This window comes from Heliangelus exortis, chromosome 5 (assembly GCF_036169615.1).
Source record: "Heliangelus exortis chromosome 5, bHelExo1.hap1, whole genome shotgun sequence".
In the NCBI taxonomy this organism is placed as follows: Eukaryota; Metazoa; Chordata; class Aves; order Apodiformes; family Trochilidae; genus Heliangelus; species Heliangelus exortis.
In genome coordinates this window covers 3,558,632-3,574,193 of record NC_092426.1, presented here as the reverse complement: position 1 = coordinate 3,574,193, position 15,562 = coordinate 3,558,632, and the positions used below count along the sequence as shown (strand labels likewise).

At 44.5% G+C, this 15,562-nt stretch overlaps 1 protein-coding gene across 1 annotated transcript; it reads right to left on the bottom strand.

Moving 5' to 3' along the window:
• Positions 1-1,366: 1,366 nt before the first annotated feature.
• Positions 1,367-15,350, bottom strand: CGRRF1 (cell growth regulator with ring finger domain 1). The gene is made up of 6 exons (XM_071745191.1): positions 15,035-15,350; positions 8,988-9,127; positions 7,567-7,744; positions 7,234-7,381; positions 4,586-4,693; positions 1,367-2,735 (listed from the first exon to the last, which is right to left on the bottom strand). Exons 1-6 carry the CDS (start codon positions 15,136-15,138, stop codon positions 2,385-2,387), a joined length of 1,029 nt encoding a protein of 342 aa, XP_071601292.1. The 5' UTR covers positions 15,139-15,350; the 3' UTR covers positions 1,367-2,384.
• Between the last annotated feature and the right edge of the window lie 212 nt (positions 15,351-15,562).

Here is a 15,562-nt window from a genome sequence, read left to right as displayed (position 1 = left end):
CAGTGCCACATGCTTATCAAGGAAAGTCTGTAGTGTAATTAGTTCCACAATCCTCACATTAGCTGCTCCCCTTTAGGGCAGAACAAGGTTAGGGGGTACAGTCACCCACTGCCTCTGTCAGGTGTTCTGGTGGCAAAACTCAATGAGACCACATAGAAAGTGAAGGGGATTTTTAAGCCTTTAAGTTTTAAGCCTGATTTCCCCCACTCATTCTTGCACATTCACATTCTCACTAGCACTAGGACACACGTGGCAAAGTGGTCCTGTGAGGGCTGCCCCTAGTGACACAGAGGACAAGTAATTAAATGACAAAATGTTGTAAAGGACCTTAAAAATCACCTGGCTCCAACCCCCTGCCATGGGCAGGGACACCTCCAACCAGCCCAGGTTGCTCCAAGCCCCATCCACCCTGGGCTGAGACACTGCCAGGGGGGTCTTCACCATGGCTCTGTGATCTATTCTGAGAGGTAAAGACACAGAACCATGGTCACATTTTTTTATACATCTAAATACAGGCAGCTCTGGTTCTGAGTTGCATCCCACTGCTGTCCACATCTGCCTTGTGCTCTCATCCGAGGCACAGCCTTGCTGCCACCAGCATGCATTCCTTCTGCTGTCCCAGTTCCTCTCTGCTCCAGGTTCTCAGCCTCTTGAAGAGCAGCACAGACACCATTCTTCACCATGATGACTTCCACACAGAACCATCTGTCTTCTAAAGTTCTCTGCAAGCACTGAGCAGTCCCCACAGACACCTGGGTATTGAATTCCTGTTTGATATGCAGTGCAAACAAAAGGCTGATTTGGCCAGCAGTTTATTTCTATGTTGTCCCTGGCAAGGAATATCACTTTACATAGGCCTAATAAATTGTCTTACAAACAACCTGCTGATCACTGGCTGGAAATCTCTGGCTGAACTCATCAATTCCCAACCTCTCCCTGTCTTTACAACTCTTTCCACCACCTAAATCTCTTCCTCAGAGACGATTGCCAGGAGTTTGCAAGCAGAATCATGGCAAAAAAAAAACCCAAAACAAAACAAAAACCACAGAATTATGTAAAAATGAAGATACCTCTATGTAGGGGAAGCTTCTTTCCTTGGCTTGGAGGTGTGCAGCAGCACAGTTTAAGGAGCTGCTGGGGAGTGCAGCTGAATAGCTTGGAGCATATCTTTCTCTTCCTGAGACTGAGCAGCTGTGCTGGAATTGGATGTGGAGCAAAGCTGGAAGGGAACAAGAGGGAGGACAGAAAGCTACTCCCCATTTCCTACAGGTTCTAACAAGCTTTTGTATTTTTGCTTTATATGAAGAGACATGAAACCCAGCCTGTCTTCAGGAGAATTCAGCTCTCTCAAGAAGCAAGCCAACAATTTCACTTCTCAACAGCCACTTTTATTGCTTTTGACAAAACACTATTGGAAGGAAAAAGAAATAATTTTCTGCTGCTTGTTAGCTTCTTTCTTAATTAATTAAAGTAGATTCTCTTGGGCTATTGATAAAAGGTAAATGGTTAAGTCTGCATCCAGGCTGACAACCCAAGTAAAAGGAGTTGGAAATGCCCCAAAGCAGGCTACTCCTGTAAGAATAGCTCCCCAAAACTGCCCAAATAACCACTCTGCAGAGCAATTAATGAACGTTTGCATGGAGAACAAGTTCTTAAAGCCATTACTAACAAGATTCAAAGTCTGTGTCTCAAGATGACATTAGAGGCTCAGGCCTGAAAGTGCCAGCAATGATTTGTTCAATCCAAAAACAAGCAACAAAAATCTTTCCACTCTTTTTAAGTCCTTCCCTGCACACATGCAAGCACACACACACAAATCTTTCAAAGAAGCCAGAAACAGTGTCCAGAATCACACCTTCAACTCTCAGCTTCTGCCATGCTCCAGCCCTCACCTACAAAATAAATACATGTGGGTTTAATAATGAAGAATATTTACTTTCCTTCATTTGATGCATTCTGTAAAGTGCTATGTTTCTAAATTATACTGAGTTAAAATGATCCATCACTCTAGTCTTTTAAAGACAATAAATATACAATGAGCTGTGTGCAACTTCACTGCTAAGTTTTACTCTTTTTTTAGTAGATATACTAAATTTAGTAATCAAGATAACCACTGATAGTACTCCCTGAAAAACTAGTAAGAAGTTATAAATAAAATCCCATCCTTCTAAGACATCCTACACACTTCTCCTGTCCACATAGCAAGGATAAGTGTAGTGTTCCCATGAGCATATGGAGCAAAGACAAATAAGGAAGCAGAAAATTACCTAGCAATAAAAAGCAAAACCCTACAAGTTAATGCTACTTAGATCCTCCCATAAAAAGTCTGTTTTCTGCATTCAACCTTGGTGCATACAACCAGTTGTTTTTTTTTTTTTCCACCATTAAAAAACTCTTCCAGAAAGAACATCTTGAATGACATGGGTTGTTGCATCTTCATCTTGCTCCTTTTTACTGCAAAGAGGAAAAGACTCTTGAACAAACTGCCTGCACATTGGACACTGCTGGAAATACTTAATGCAGGCATCACACAAGCAGGCATGCCTGCAGGGCAGGAGTACCCAGTTCACTGTGCCATTCTGGCAAACAACACAGTCCTTGCTGTTTTCTTCATGCACTTCTGCTTCATCCTCAGCCAGCCCGACCTTTTCTAGCAAGCTTCTGTCAGTGCTGCTCTCCCCAGGGGATGTGTTGCTTGAAGGTGGTGCAGTGCTGTTTGCAGACATGAAGAGTTGCTAAAATACATACACAAAGATTTAGAAGGCAACTAACTCTCCCCTGGTACCTGAACACACCCCTGTGATGCAAGTCCCACTGGGTCAGAGGCTCTGGTTTCCACTGGGTCAAACAGTGCCAAGATTCCCTCTTGGCCTGAGTCCTGACAGTTGCCTTTAATTGAAGATATTTGAGAAGCATAAAATTACCTAAAGCACTGGGAAAATATGCAGGATAAATCATCAAATCTTAGCAGAATCAAAGCAAGGTACATACAGGAATTTTAACAGAACTGCCCAGGTTTTGAGCAGTTCAGGTTTCTGTTTCTGGTGTTTCATTCTGGCTGCCTAGAGGGACACTTCCATCCATTCTTACCAAAAATACATCCACCAAGCTGTCAAGTCTACTTCACTCAAGCTATTCCACTCTTGCTTATACTACAACCTCCTCCTACTCTTTTCTCATATTTTATGTGGAGTGCAAGTTCTTCCAGGCATGATGTCTTAATAAAGCCTGTAAACTACAACCCAGGCAAAGATGCCCACAGAGAACACACTACACAACTGCAGAAACTGCAGCTGCACTGTTATTTATGTTCAGTTTAAGGAGTGTTTTTACAACAGTAAAAAAGAAAGCTTAAGGGAATCAATAGAAGAAGTTTACGTAGATCAATTATGTCAGAAAAAAAGGGCCTGGACAAACATTTCTTTGGACAAATCTATTTCTGAATGAATGCTGATTGATTCAATGGAATTAATTTAGCCCAGTTTCTAATTTATCAATAGCATATATTATTTTTTTGATTATAGTAATATAAATCACAAAGAACGACTTCATCAGCTGCCTGACAGGCACACAGCATGAAGATGGTCCCACAATGGGCAGAGATAAGGGGAACTGGACTGGAATAATGGGAGCACTGGTTTAACTTATTTGCCAGGCAGGTTCCTCACCCCTGTGCTTGCAGTGAGGTAAAAAGAAATTAGAAAAAATAAGTGACTTCTGAGGCTTTCCCAAAGGGTCCCTCAGCTCAGGAAGGAGATTGAGGTGCTGGAGCAGGTCCAAAGGAGGCAACTGGGCTGGTGAAGGGACTCGAGCACAGATCCTATGAGGAGAGGCTGAGGGAGCTGGGGGTGTTGAGGCTGGAGAAGAGGAGGCTCAGGGGAGACCTCATCACTCTCTCCAACTCCCTGAAAGGAGGTTGGAGCCAGGGGGGGGTTGGGCTCTTTTCCCAGGCAACTCTCAGCAAGACAAGAGGGCACAAGAGGTCTCAAGTTGTGCCAGGGGAGGTTTAGGTTGGACATGAGAAAGAATTTCTTTCTGGAGAGGGTGATCAGGCATTGGAATGGGCTGCCCAGGGAAGGGGTGGATTCTCCATCCCTGGAGATATTTCAAAAGAGCCTGGATGTGGCACTCAGTGCCATGGGCTGGGAACTGCAGTGGGAGTGGATCAAGGGTTGGACTTGATGAGCTCTGAGGTCCCTTCCAACCCAGCCAGTTCTATGATTCTGTGATTTTATGATTCAAAGGAAGTGCAGCATTGGAGAAAATGCTGGTTTGAGAGACTAGCAAGGAGAAAATAAACATTCTGTAGAGAGGAAGCATTTTACAGGTGGTTGCTGCCTTACTGCTGCTTTAATAAGTGGACAAGACCTAAGCCTCCTGGACTAGAAGCAAGTAATTTCTCCAGGAAATCTTGAATATTTTGATATAAAATATTTCTCTACAGTAACTTTAAATAGAACTACTCAGTTTCAGCTATTATCCAGTTCTTTGAGTGACAATAAAAGCATTATACAAATTTTAGGCTCCTGAAACTAAACTTAATGCTCTCACCCAAATGAAAGAAGACTCAAAATATTCAGCTTACCTTCAGATCATGGTATTGACCTTGAGCTAGAAGTAGATACTGATACAATATTCTGCAGGAAAGTCTGTAGCTCTCATCAGGAATGTGAATTACAGCCACCATTGCAATCTGCAAAAAGAAAAAAACCTTGATTTAATGACTATTTTTCATTACATGCTTCATAAAGAAGTTTGTTTGGAAGTCTGCATGCTTTGTTACAACCTCTGACATTTCCTTAGACAATCAGAACTTGAACCACGTTGAAGCTGCTTCTAGGTGGGAGAGAAGTTGACAAACTCAAGGAGTTTCTCCACAGCAACCAAGCCCCAGGTGAGTTCATGCACATTAAATCCTGTACAGCATCCACAACCCAGGCTGTCTCCAACACAAGAGATGAGGCTGTCAGCTGGAATCTGAGTGTGGAGTTACAGGGGAATGTGTTAAAGGCAAAGTCTTCCTTTCTTTCTCCCACTTCCCTCACAAATGCACAGGTAGCAGTTTTTTAGACCCCAAAAGTCTAAAGAAGTGACTGGCTTGTAAACTGAGCAGGCAAAAGACAAGTTTCACTGGAAAGGATTATGAAAGGACTTTAGAGTCCCTTTCCTGAAAATGAAAGGACACTCAGCTTTCATGCTGTGCCTAATACTCCTCACCCTGCCCAAATTACATAATAGCCTCTAAAAAGCAAGAGGGAAAAGAAAGTGAAATTCAATAATATTGTAGTTCCCAGAAGCTGTCAAGAGAGAAATGAAATACAGAAGATGCTTTGTTAAAAAAAAAAAAAAAAATTGAAGGCAAATCAAACTTGCACTTCAAAAATCCACTGCATGGCTAACTACATGCAGGGTTTAAATATATATATGTACCTTATGTGCCTATACCTGTGTATTTACAGTAACTGAATTTACTATTATTTGGCAAGAGGGTGTTTGTGGTTTTTTTTTTTCCTAAATTCCAATTCCTAAAAAAAAAAAAAAAAAAAGCCACACCATTATTTGCTTTGCTTTGGAATCTGAAAGCCAAAAAGTGACAGCTTTTCATCCAATTTTAACACTAAACAGCTCTCAGTTTCTTTGTGTGATGTCCCCCACTACAGCACAAGTGATCTCCCAGGACAATGCCTGTTCTTGGTTCCATTTGTTCACACCCCCAGGCAACTTTTTAGCTGTGAGTGGTTCCTCATGCAAGGATCTCTGTCTTCAAGCTATTGTTTCCCCTGTTATACTGTCCTGTGGCAGAGAATTATATACAGAAATTTATTCTGCTGTGATCTAGAGGAAATAGTGAGCTGCTTGATTATAGAACCCCTTCCCCTGGAGGTGTTTTCTCATTGTAAAAACTTGTACACCATGACCAAGTTACTTTTCAATCTTCTGTTTTATCCACAGGCCTGAGATCTGACCCTTCTCCCACTTCAGCCCTGCCAGTATTCAAATAATTTCTGTAATAGTTTCATCCACACTCTGAGTTATGTTTTACACATTTGTTTCAACAACAACAAAGAAGCAATTCTGACATTCCTCTGGGAAGCAGTTCAGGTGGAGTTACCCCTTTGACTGGACTATTAGGAGATTCTAGTTGTTTTTTTTTTTTTATCCAAAACCAGGTGAAAAATACCTCCCCCACTCTCCTTCCATCCCTTTCTTCTTTGTTAAGGAAAAAAAAGACATTTCTTACAAATGCTGATGTCAAACACATTCAAATATGAAATTTAGAGTCTCCTTGTATTAAACTCATCTGAGCTCTAAACAGAGATGTACTAATCTGGGAAAATCTCAAGTGGGAACAGGAGGGAGAAAGGCAGACCTTAAGGTCAAGTGACAAGAAGCCAAGGACAGGCATTACTTGGAAAGGAAACAGATTTCTTAGGCACTGGTGTGATCACAATTTCCAAATGAACATACAGAAAATACTTCAGTGGATTTAGGCAATTTACTTCTGAGCTTATTTGTATTATTATTCAAGCAGTGAGTGCTATCAGATTATCAACCAAATGAAAAAATAAGTGTGTCCCCAGAAGAATCAGTCAATTCTGAGTAGGAGTTAAGTGTTCAGAAGGAATATTGAGCTGCATGTGACAGGGCTGAAGCTGCTTTAATGGTAAGAAATCAGGAGGAGACCTTTTTGGGGAGGTATCTTGTATCAGTCTCCTGCAGGACCTTCACACTTTCCTATAAATGACTTGAAGCTGAGGCAGAGACATAATGTACTGCATTACACAGACTTGGGTCTGTCATGGAAAGGTAATTTCTGTGTTCCTAACAGTTAAGTCACCAATCAGGTTGAATATCTGTGCCAGACACTTTAAAAAAAAAAATCCTGCTACTCTGCCAAGAGCAATCCAAAAGCTCATATCAGCACAAGAGCTCCACTGCAGCTTTATGTGACCAGAAAAATCAGAATAGCTTCCCAGCCTACCCCAACCCTACTTCACCTGACCACAGATATGAGCATTGTGAAAACCAGGAGCATGTTTTGAATGGCACACATCATTTTTATATAATAATTACCCTTACTTCCCTGCCACCCTCCCCTGGGAGTCACCAGTGACAAAATCAGGGACCAAATTCTGGGGGAGAGGGAAAGGCAGCTGTTTCATTCAAGCCTGTCACCTGAAACACCCAGCTCTGCAACAGAGTGACCCTAAAATGCATTTTTATATTACTTACAATATCATATATTTCTCTGTCTTCTTCATCTGCTAACGTCAGCAATGCTACCAAGGGATAGCGAGATCTGGGCACGGGGCCAAAATCCACAACTTGAGCATCTTCTGGTAACTGACAATATTTTTCTTCCTTCTCGTTTTTTTTAATGCTCGGTGCCTGTCAAGGAAAACAACCAGTGTGGCTGCAATTGTGTATCCACCTGATGTTTGCCTGCAGAGTATTTTTCCTGGGATTTGTACACAAACACATGGTGCCAAGAAGGAGGGTTGGCAAGTCTGGGCTTTGCCAACAAATTAGCATATTTTGTCAAAACAGTTTTTAAAAAAAGGATACAAGTACTGCTGTCTATAGAGGTATTGGCTGTAGAGAGCATCCTCTAAGGCCTGAGGAGTTTTTATTCTGAAGCAGTAGACATGTTTCTGCAAGGCTTCATGGAGTTTTTGGACACTGCAGCCCCAGTAGCAGGTAAGGATACAGTCTTCCAGACAATCTGGTGTCAGTGTGAGCCCCTCTGGTAGAAAGGAGATAAGGATTTCATCAACTCAACATGCAGGAATTCTGGAACTACTAAGTGGAGGTTCTCAGAGGGCAGAAAACAGCTTCAGTGTCTCAGATTTTTATAGTGATAAAAATCTTCTAAGAGTTTAGTCTGGGTTTGGTGCTCATCAAAACCCATGGAGATGAGGAAGTGGGTGTGAGGAGGTAAAATGGCTGATGAAGCCAACAAAATGTGCATTTCACAAAAGGTAAATTTTAAACTTCTGGTAACACTTCCAGACTCACTGGCAGAGCCAGGAGCACAGCCCTGAGTCCAAAGTCCATTCCCTCTTTAGATAATGGTATTAATTGGATCACTGGCCTACATCACCCTCTCTGCTCTCAACAAACAAAGCCCTTTTGGTGATGCAGAGGGGATAAAAAGAACATCCACGTGCTCTATTTCTTCTCTAAAAATCAAGTATCCAACCTGCTAACATTCAGACATTTACTTTCAGGATCAGCACCAAATTCAAGTGCTCAAATCTCCTGGAAAATCCAAGTTACAAGACTAAAAATTGTTGGTTTGGTTTTTTTTATGTTGAGGGAGGGGCAAAACTGCTGCCACCCTTTTCTCATTCATAGGAAAGCTCCACATCTGTGTTGGTAGAAGATGCCCAGCTCTGCTTACTGTTCCCCAGTGGTGCCAAAGGGCATGAATTTCAGTTCTGTGTGGCTGATTTCAAGGGTGTCAGGGACTACTTGAACTCTGCTCCAAAGAGATATTTGAATTCAGTTTTTATTCAGATATTTGATATTAAGATATTTGAATTCAGAATGGATAGAAAGAGAGGGAGTTTTATTTATATATTAGAAGTAACAGAAACACCACTGGAAGTCTGGACTTAGATTTAAGTCCATATATTTCATAATAAATTTCATATATTTCATAATAAATTCTACAGAATTCCACAGTTTTGTTAAGTTTACAAAAAAGCTCACAGTAGCTGGCAGCCTGCACGTGTTTGTTTCTTTAAAATCTGTTACAGCAAGAAGTGTTTCATTAACAGGAATTAACTGCACTTAAATACCCAAACATTTTATATTTAAGAGCACCACATTTAGAAGCTGTGTCAAAAATATTTCTGTTGTAATGATGAGAGGAAACGTTTCTGAGGAGTTTTGACAAAGGAAAAGGGCAGAGGAAGAATACAGGAAGCACTAAATTCAGGAATCCAAACTGGCAAAAAAATCAAGCATATCAGAACTCCACTGACTTGTTACTGAAGCTGTAGCAGGATGAAGGATTTCTAACCCAAAAGGATTCTTCACTTGTCTCATCTGCTTTTTCAACACTCTGGTGCTGGATTCTGTTTCTTCTGAGTTTCTCAAAATAACAGGAACACCCAACCCAAACCTATGAGACATGAAACGAGAAGAACAAGTGGGTTAAGTGTTAGTGTTGACACATTTAATTTTGCCTTCAGCTCTGAATAGCAAGCAGCACAACAAACAGAGCTCGCCTGGCTTTGCAGAGTATCTGCCAGGATGCCTGCACAATGCAGCCTCCCAATCTGACTCCAGTTCTCGTGGCAGAAGGTGGGAATCTTCACAGTGATGCAGAAAATCTTTAAAGAGGGAATACTTCAGTCCTGCCTTTGCAGAAAGGGACTAAAATTAATGACAATGGTCACTGCCCTCTAGTGGTTCACGGTTACCCTGAGCTTTCTCCCAAATGACACTGCTTGCACATTCCCAGCACAGGAACCCCTAAAAAAAAAAAAAACCAAAACCCAAAACAAAACTATTTGCAAAGATGGAACAGCCTCAATGGACTGTGTGCTCCCAAGGAAGACCTTAGAGTCAATCATTCAGCCCTGGGATATTTCTAGTTGTAACTACAGCCAGCAAAATGCTGTTAGGGGAGACTAAGATCCCCATTTCCTATGTAAACCTCAATGATAACCCTATCTTGATATTAAATCAGAGGCCACGAAGCCTCTGCTTTGGAGCCAGGAATCAGGTGCAAAAACCAAGACTCTGAATCAAAGCTGAGACTCCAGGACCCCTCGAAGTGGAAGCCAGCACCCTGCCCCAGTGATAGGCTGACCCTAAAAGAATAGAACTCATGTGTGAGTTTGAGGAGGTCCACCTGGCCTTACTGTGGAGTGGGGGCAGTGGAACCCTTTGACTTCAGGGAAGATCCTTTAGAATCACAGAATCATTTTGGTTGGAAAAGGCCTTTAAGATCATCCAGTCCAGTTGTTAACCTGCCACTGCCAAGGCCACCCCTGCCCCATGTCCCTCAGCACCACATCTCCAGGGCTCTGAAACCTCTCCAGGGATGAAAGGACCTTAAAGCTCCTCCATTCCCTCCCCCTGCCATGGGCAGAGACACCTCCCACCAGCCCAGGTTGCTCCAAGCCCCATCCAACCTGGGCTGAGACACTGCCAGGGATGGGGCAGCCACAGCTTCTCTGGGAAACCTGGCACAGGGGCTCAGCACCCTCACACCAAACTATTTCTTCCTCACATCTCATCTCTCTTCCATCTGGAAACCCTTCCCCCTGATCCCATCCCTCCCTGCCCTTGTCCCCAGTCCCTCCCCAGCTTTCCTGGAGCCCCTTCAGGCACTGGAAGGTGCTCTAAGGTCTCCCCATTGCAGCTTCTCTTCTCCAGCCTCAACACCCCCAACTCTCTCAACTTCCTCATCTCCAACCTCAATCTCCCCTTTCTCTCCAAGTTTTAACCCCTCTCCCCTTGTCCTCTCCCTACCCCCCCGTGTCCAAAGCCCTCCCCCAGCTTTCTTGGAGCCCCTTCAGATATTGGGAGGTTGCTCTGAGCTCACCTGGGAGCCTCCTCTTCTCCAGGCTGAACAACCCCAATCCCTCAGCCTGGCTTCCCAGGGAGCTGCTCCAGCCCTCTGTCCATAAAACTTTTAAAGCAAGTGAACAAGAATATTTTGAGATTATTTCCACATCAGTTAAAAACCCCAAGATTTTCATATTGCCTGGGGCTTTCACAAGAACCACTGCAGAAGATCAGGATGTACAGGCTCCAGAACACAGTTCCTTTTCCACCTGGCTAAAAATAATTCACTTTAAGGTGATAGCAAATAACTCTCAATAACCAAAAGCTGCTTAGAGAAACTGTCCCAGATATGCAATCAGGAGACTTCTTTGGACACTGAAGAGCTTTTCTTAACTGCATTAATCCAGCCCCATCTCATTAGTGAGGCACCAGGGAAAAGCTGTGGGAGGCTTTTGTGAATGCATTTGAGAAAGGAATTATTAATTAGCTCAGGCTGCACTTGAATTTGTGCTGCCACCTGTACAGCTGACAGCATGGCCTGCTTAATGGCTTTGAATTTGGGTTTTTGCAGCCATCAGCATATTGGGTGCTGGAAAACTCTGAATGGCACTAAACATGGGCTCTTCCCTCCATCAATTGTTGCCATTTAGCAGATCAAAATAGCAGCTGTTCCAGGAAGATGGGGCTCATATTGATAACTCAGCCTGAGCAGGACACTGCCAACTTCAATGCAATCAGGCTGAAAACTGCTCCAAGTAACTTTGTGCAGAGAAAACAGCTCCGAGCCAAACAATTCTGTGGCTTAACTGCTGCTTTTTAGCCTGGGTTTAAAAATCTTCTCCAACTCCTGGGTGTCAGGGGAAGAAGAAAAGCAGAGCTTTTACTGCCACAGGGCTTCTTTCTGGTGTTGGAGGGGTGTCCTTTGGGGAAAACATCACTCAAAAGTGATTTTCAAGCTGAAGAAACTACTTTTAAAAAAAAACCAAACCCAACATAAATTCTCAAAGCCATTTTCAACAGCAACAACCTGTTCCTGGCAGTCTAACAAATCTCTGCCATTTTGTGCCTTTGCAGAAATCTGAGTGTCACAGATACAACAGGGAATGAAGCTGGGGGAAAACACACTCTGTTTATAGCTCCATCCTTGACAAATCCCTTTTCTTTGGCTGAATTTCATTTCCATTTCTTCCAGGACATGATAAAGGGTGCTCAGCCATCCTGATGCACATGGAGAGCCAAATCTCTGGGTGATGCAAGGAACCACATCCATGCTGCCATGAAGATGCAGTGAAACCTCTCACAAAGGAACCAGGTGCAGCAGCTGTTTCACTGATTCAGTATCCAAAAACTCAATGGAGCTGATCCTTCCAGCCACACATAAAGATGCCTCCTGTTTTATGCCATCTGGCTGAATCCAAAGTAAAAAAAACCAAACCAAACCAAACAAGAAAAAAAAACCCCAACAAATAAACCAAACACCAAACAAAAAAAACCCCCAAACCCTGTTCTCTGGCAAATTTCTTCACTGGTTGAAAGCACCAGGCTACTCACCCTGAAAAGCAGGCACAGAAAAAAGGCTCCAGTACAGTTCTAGCAGCAGCTGAAGGCAGAAAGGCCTTTTCTGTTCAACAACAAGGTACAGTGTTTCTCTAAGTATTAAGGATAAAAAAAAAACTACTGCTTTTATTTTATGATCTGGCATTCTATCAGCCTAGAGTATTTGCTGGTATAGGGGGAAACTAATTCCTTCAGAGCAGTGGTAGTTCATTCTTTTGTTCATGAATTAAATTCTTCAAAAGCTCCTCCTAACAGGAGCATTCATCTCCAGCTGAAAAAAACAATTTCCAGGATCATATTCAGCTGATCTCAATCCCACTCCACTCTTGTTGCCCATCTCATGGGCTGGCTCTAGCAGCACAGCTGCCTGTGCATTAACCTACTTAGACTTTCTGAGCAGAACCCCAAGAATCCAGGGCTGGCCATAAAAGCAGCTGCTCATCCCCCCAGTGCAGGATTTTGCAAATGGAAACATTAAGATTCCTCAGCAGCTGGTGGTTTTCAGGCTGACCAACACCATCACAAACAGGTCCATAAAACAAGCTGATAATTCATGCTGAAAACCAAGGGGGGGAGGGGAAGAAATTGTCATTACAGCAATATATCAATTCTTATGTGCTCATATGACAGTCTGTACATTTGTAGCACTCTTTTTTTGGAGCAAATAAAGGATGGAGTTGTTTTCAGAGTAAGTTCAAGAGCACTTGAACTGCAGCTGCAGACACCCTGAAGTTGTTTGGAGGCTCTAAAGGTAGCAGTTGACCACACTCAGACATGCTGAGCTCCTGCCTGCTGCTTCTACTGGACTAAAAGCTCCTTAAAAAAACAGTTTGAAGACAGTTTGTATTTATTTACATACTGTGCAACAATATCTGCACCTAGGAATCCCTGATCCTGAAATAAAACCCCATCTGGACAGCCCCTGCTGCACATCCTGTAGCCCAAAAAGCATCAATGGGCATGGGTGGAGAGGTGGAGATCTTCTGGCACACCTATTTCAGACTTTCTACACCAGGAGATTGCAAAGCATTTAATTAAAAGCAGATAAATGATGATTAAATTGATAATTGGTGTGGAATGTACGTGCAGGAGATTTATTTGAATCATGATTCAGTATCACTTCCTTGTGAAGATCATGTAAAGAACTGATGAAGCAAAAAAGGGGAGGGAAGTGGATGGCAATTTAGTGCTGCCAGTGTGCAGTGGGACTGAGAGAAGTAGGAAAAGAATTTCTACTACCCCTCTCCCCAAGTAAAAAAAAAAAAAAAAGGTTCAGCTTCACCCTGTAGAAGGGTTAGAATAAAACCAACTTTGCCTTCACTACCATCGACCCAGCACTAGGGGAGGCAACGCAGAACAGGAATAAAACCTTTCCAAAAAGTGTGTCTGAAAGATCAGAAGCTTCAAGCAATAGAGGGCATATGTGTCATAGAATCAGAGAATGGGCTGGGTTGGAAGGGACCTCAGAGCTCATCAAGTCCAACCCTTGATCCACTCCCACTGCAGTTCCCAGCCCATGGCACTGAGTGCCACATCCAGGCTCTTTTGAAATATCTCCAGGGATGGAGAATCCACCCCTTCCCTGGGCAGCCCATTCCAATGCCTGATCACCCTCTCCAGAAAGAAATTCTTTCTCATGTCCAACCTAAACCTCCCCTGGCACAACTTGAGACCTCTTGTGCCCTCTTGTCTTGCTGAGAGTTGCCTGGGAAAAGAGCCCAACCCCCCCCTGGCTCCAACCTCCTTTCAGGGAGTTGGAGAGAGTGATGAGGTCTCCCCTGAGCCTCCTCTTCTCCAGCCTCAACACCCCCAGCTCCCTCAGCCTCTCCTCATAGGATCTGTGTGAGCCAGATCAGCTAACACAGTGCTGTAAATTGGGGAAAGACTTTGCACTAAAGGAAAAATCAAGCAGAATATTTATAAGCTGCCAAGAGCTGAAAGGTCTGTAATTTACAGACACACAAAGGGAGGAAAACACTGGAGCAGAGCACTACACTGATGTTAATGTTAATCCAGTGAGGGCAATGCAATAACTCAATTTTATTCTCTCCAGAAAGAACACAAGTGTGGTGTATTCAGTTCCCCATAAAACATTTTTATGGTTAATCAATGCTTGGCAAGTATCAGTATTTATATTTACAGACACTCCCTAGTGGGCAGAAAAACAAACAGAACAGAAACCAAACTGTGCTACAGACATTCGAGGGACCTGTTGCTGAAAAAAAAAGGCAACAGTGGCACCTTTCAAACATGAGTAGGTGAGAGGCTTCCACTCACCTCCCCTCTTTACACTTTATCACATCAATTGTTTAAGGTTTCTCCCCATCCCAGTCCCAGCATCCTGTTTGTTTCACCTGAAACATCCCCTTCTCCCCTGAGCTCCAGCACTTGAACAAACTGGTGCCCCATCAGCAGCCCTGGGTACCCCCATGCCACAGCAACATCCCTGCCTCAAAGCCCGGCAGATTTAGCTGCTACCCGACCTAACACCTGCACCTTCCTCAGTTATCTGCTCATTTTATCCACCTCCAAGATTTTGCAGATGGGACAACTCCAACAGTGCCAAACATTTCCCTCGGAGCAGCCCTCCCTGACCCCCACTTAGGGTCAGATTCTCTCCTGGCCACTCCATTTCCCCCCCAGCTTTCCTCCATCCTTTTCTCCCTCTGGAGCAGCCCCTCTACCCCTATTTACAGTCCCCCCCCTCCTTTCTCCAATACCCCCCCCCAAACCCAGTGCCAGTCCCGGTACTGTCCCACCCCCACCCCCCAGAGCTCACCCCCCACAGGGTGCCAACTCTTACCACCCCACGAAATGGCCACCCCACCAAGGCCCATGGAGCTGTCACCAGGCCCCATCGATCTGTCACCAGAACCCATCGATCTGTCACCAGGCCCCATCGCGCTGTCACCACGGCAACGCTTCCCTCACCCCCCCCCCCCCCCACCGCACTCACCAGCCCAGCACCAGGCCGCTGGTGACGAGGAAGCAGACGAACACCACGGTGATGTAAAACAGCGGCAAGTACTCGTAGAGCGTGACGAGGAACACAGCAGCCATGGGGCCGAACCGGGCCGCCCCGAACCAGGCCGCTCCGCCCGCCTCACCACAGCGAGCCCGCCGGTTCCCTCTCTCTACGGCGCATGCGCAGCGATTTTAAGAGAAGCCGCTGCCCGCCGCTTGCCCGCAGGTGGGCGGGGCCTCGTTGCTTAGCAACGCGCTGGGGATTTCTCCGCTGCTGGCCTAGCGTCGCATCCCATTGGCTGCCGCAGGGCGAGCGCATGCGCCGTAGCGGAGAGAAGTCCCTGCCCGCAGCTTGCCCGGAGGTGGGCGGGGCCTCGTTGCTTAGCAACGCGCTGGGGATTTCTCTGCTGCTGGCCTAGCGCCGTATCCCATTGGCTGCCGCAGTGCGGGCGCATGCGCAGTACGGGAGTGAAGTCACCGCCCGCAGCTTGCCCGGAGGTGGGCGGGGCCTCGTTGCCTA

What these genes read in the sequence shown, in the direction of transcription:
- CGRRF1 (XM_071745191.1), bottom strand. Translation starts at nt 15,138, where the DNA reads ATGGCTGCTGTGTTCCTCGTCACGCTCTACGAGTACTTGCCGCTGTTT. An exon ending in ACAGAGAAATATATGATATT is followed by an intron (nt 4,694 to 7,233) that starts GTAAGTAATATA and finishes TTCTTTTTGCAG; the next exon opens with ATTGCAATGGTGGCTGTAAT. An exon ending in GTCAATACCATGATCTGAAG is followed by an intron (nt 2,736 to 4,585) that starts GTAAGCTGAATA and finishes TATGTATTTTAG; the next exon opens with CAACTCTTCATGTCTGCAAA.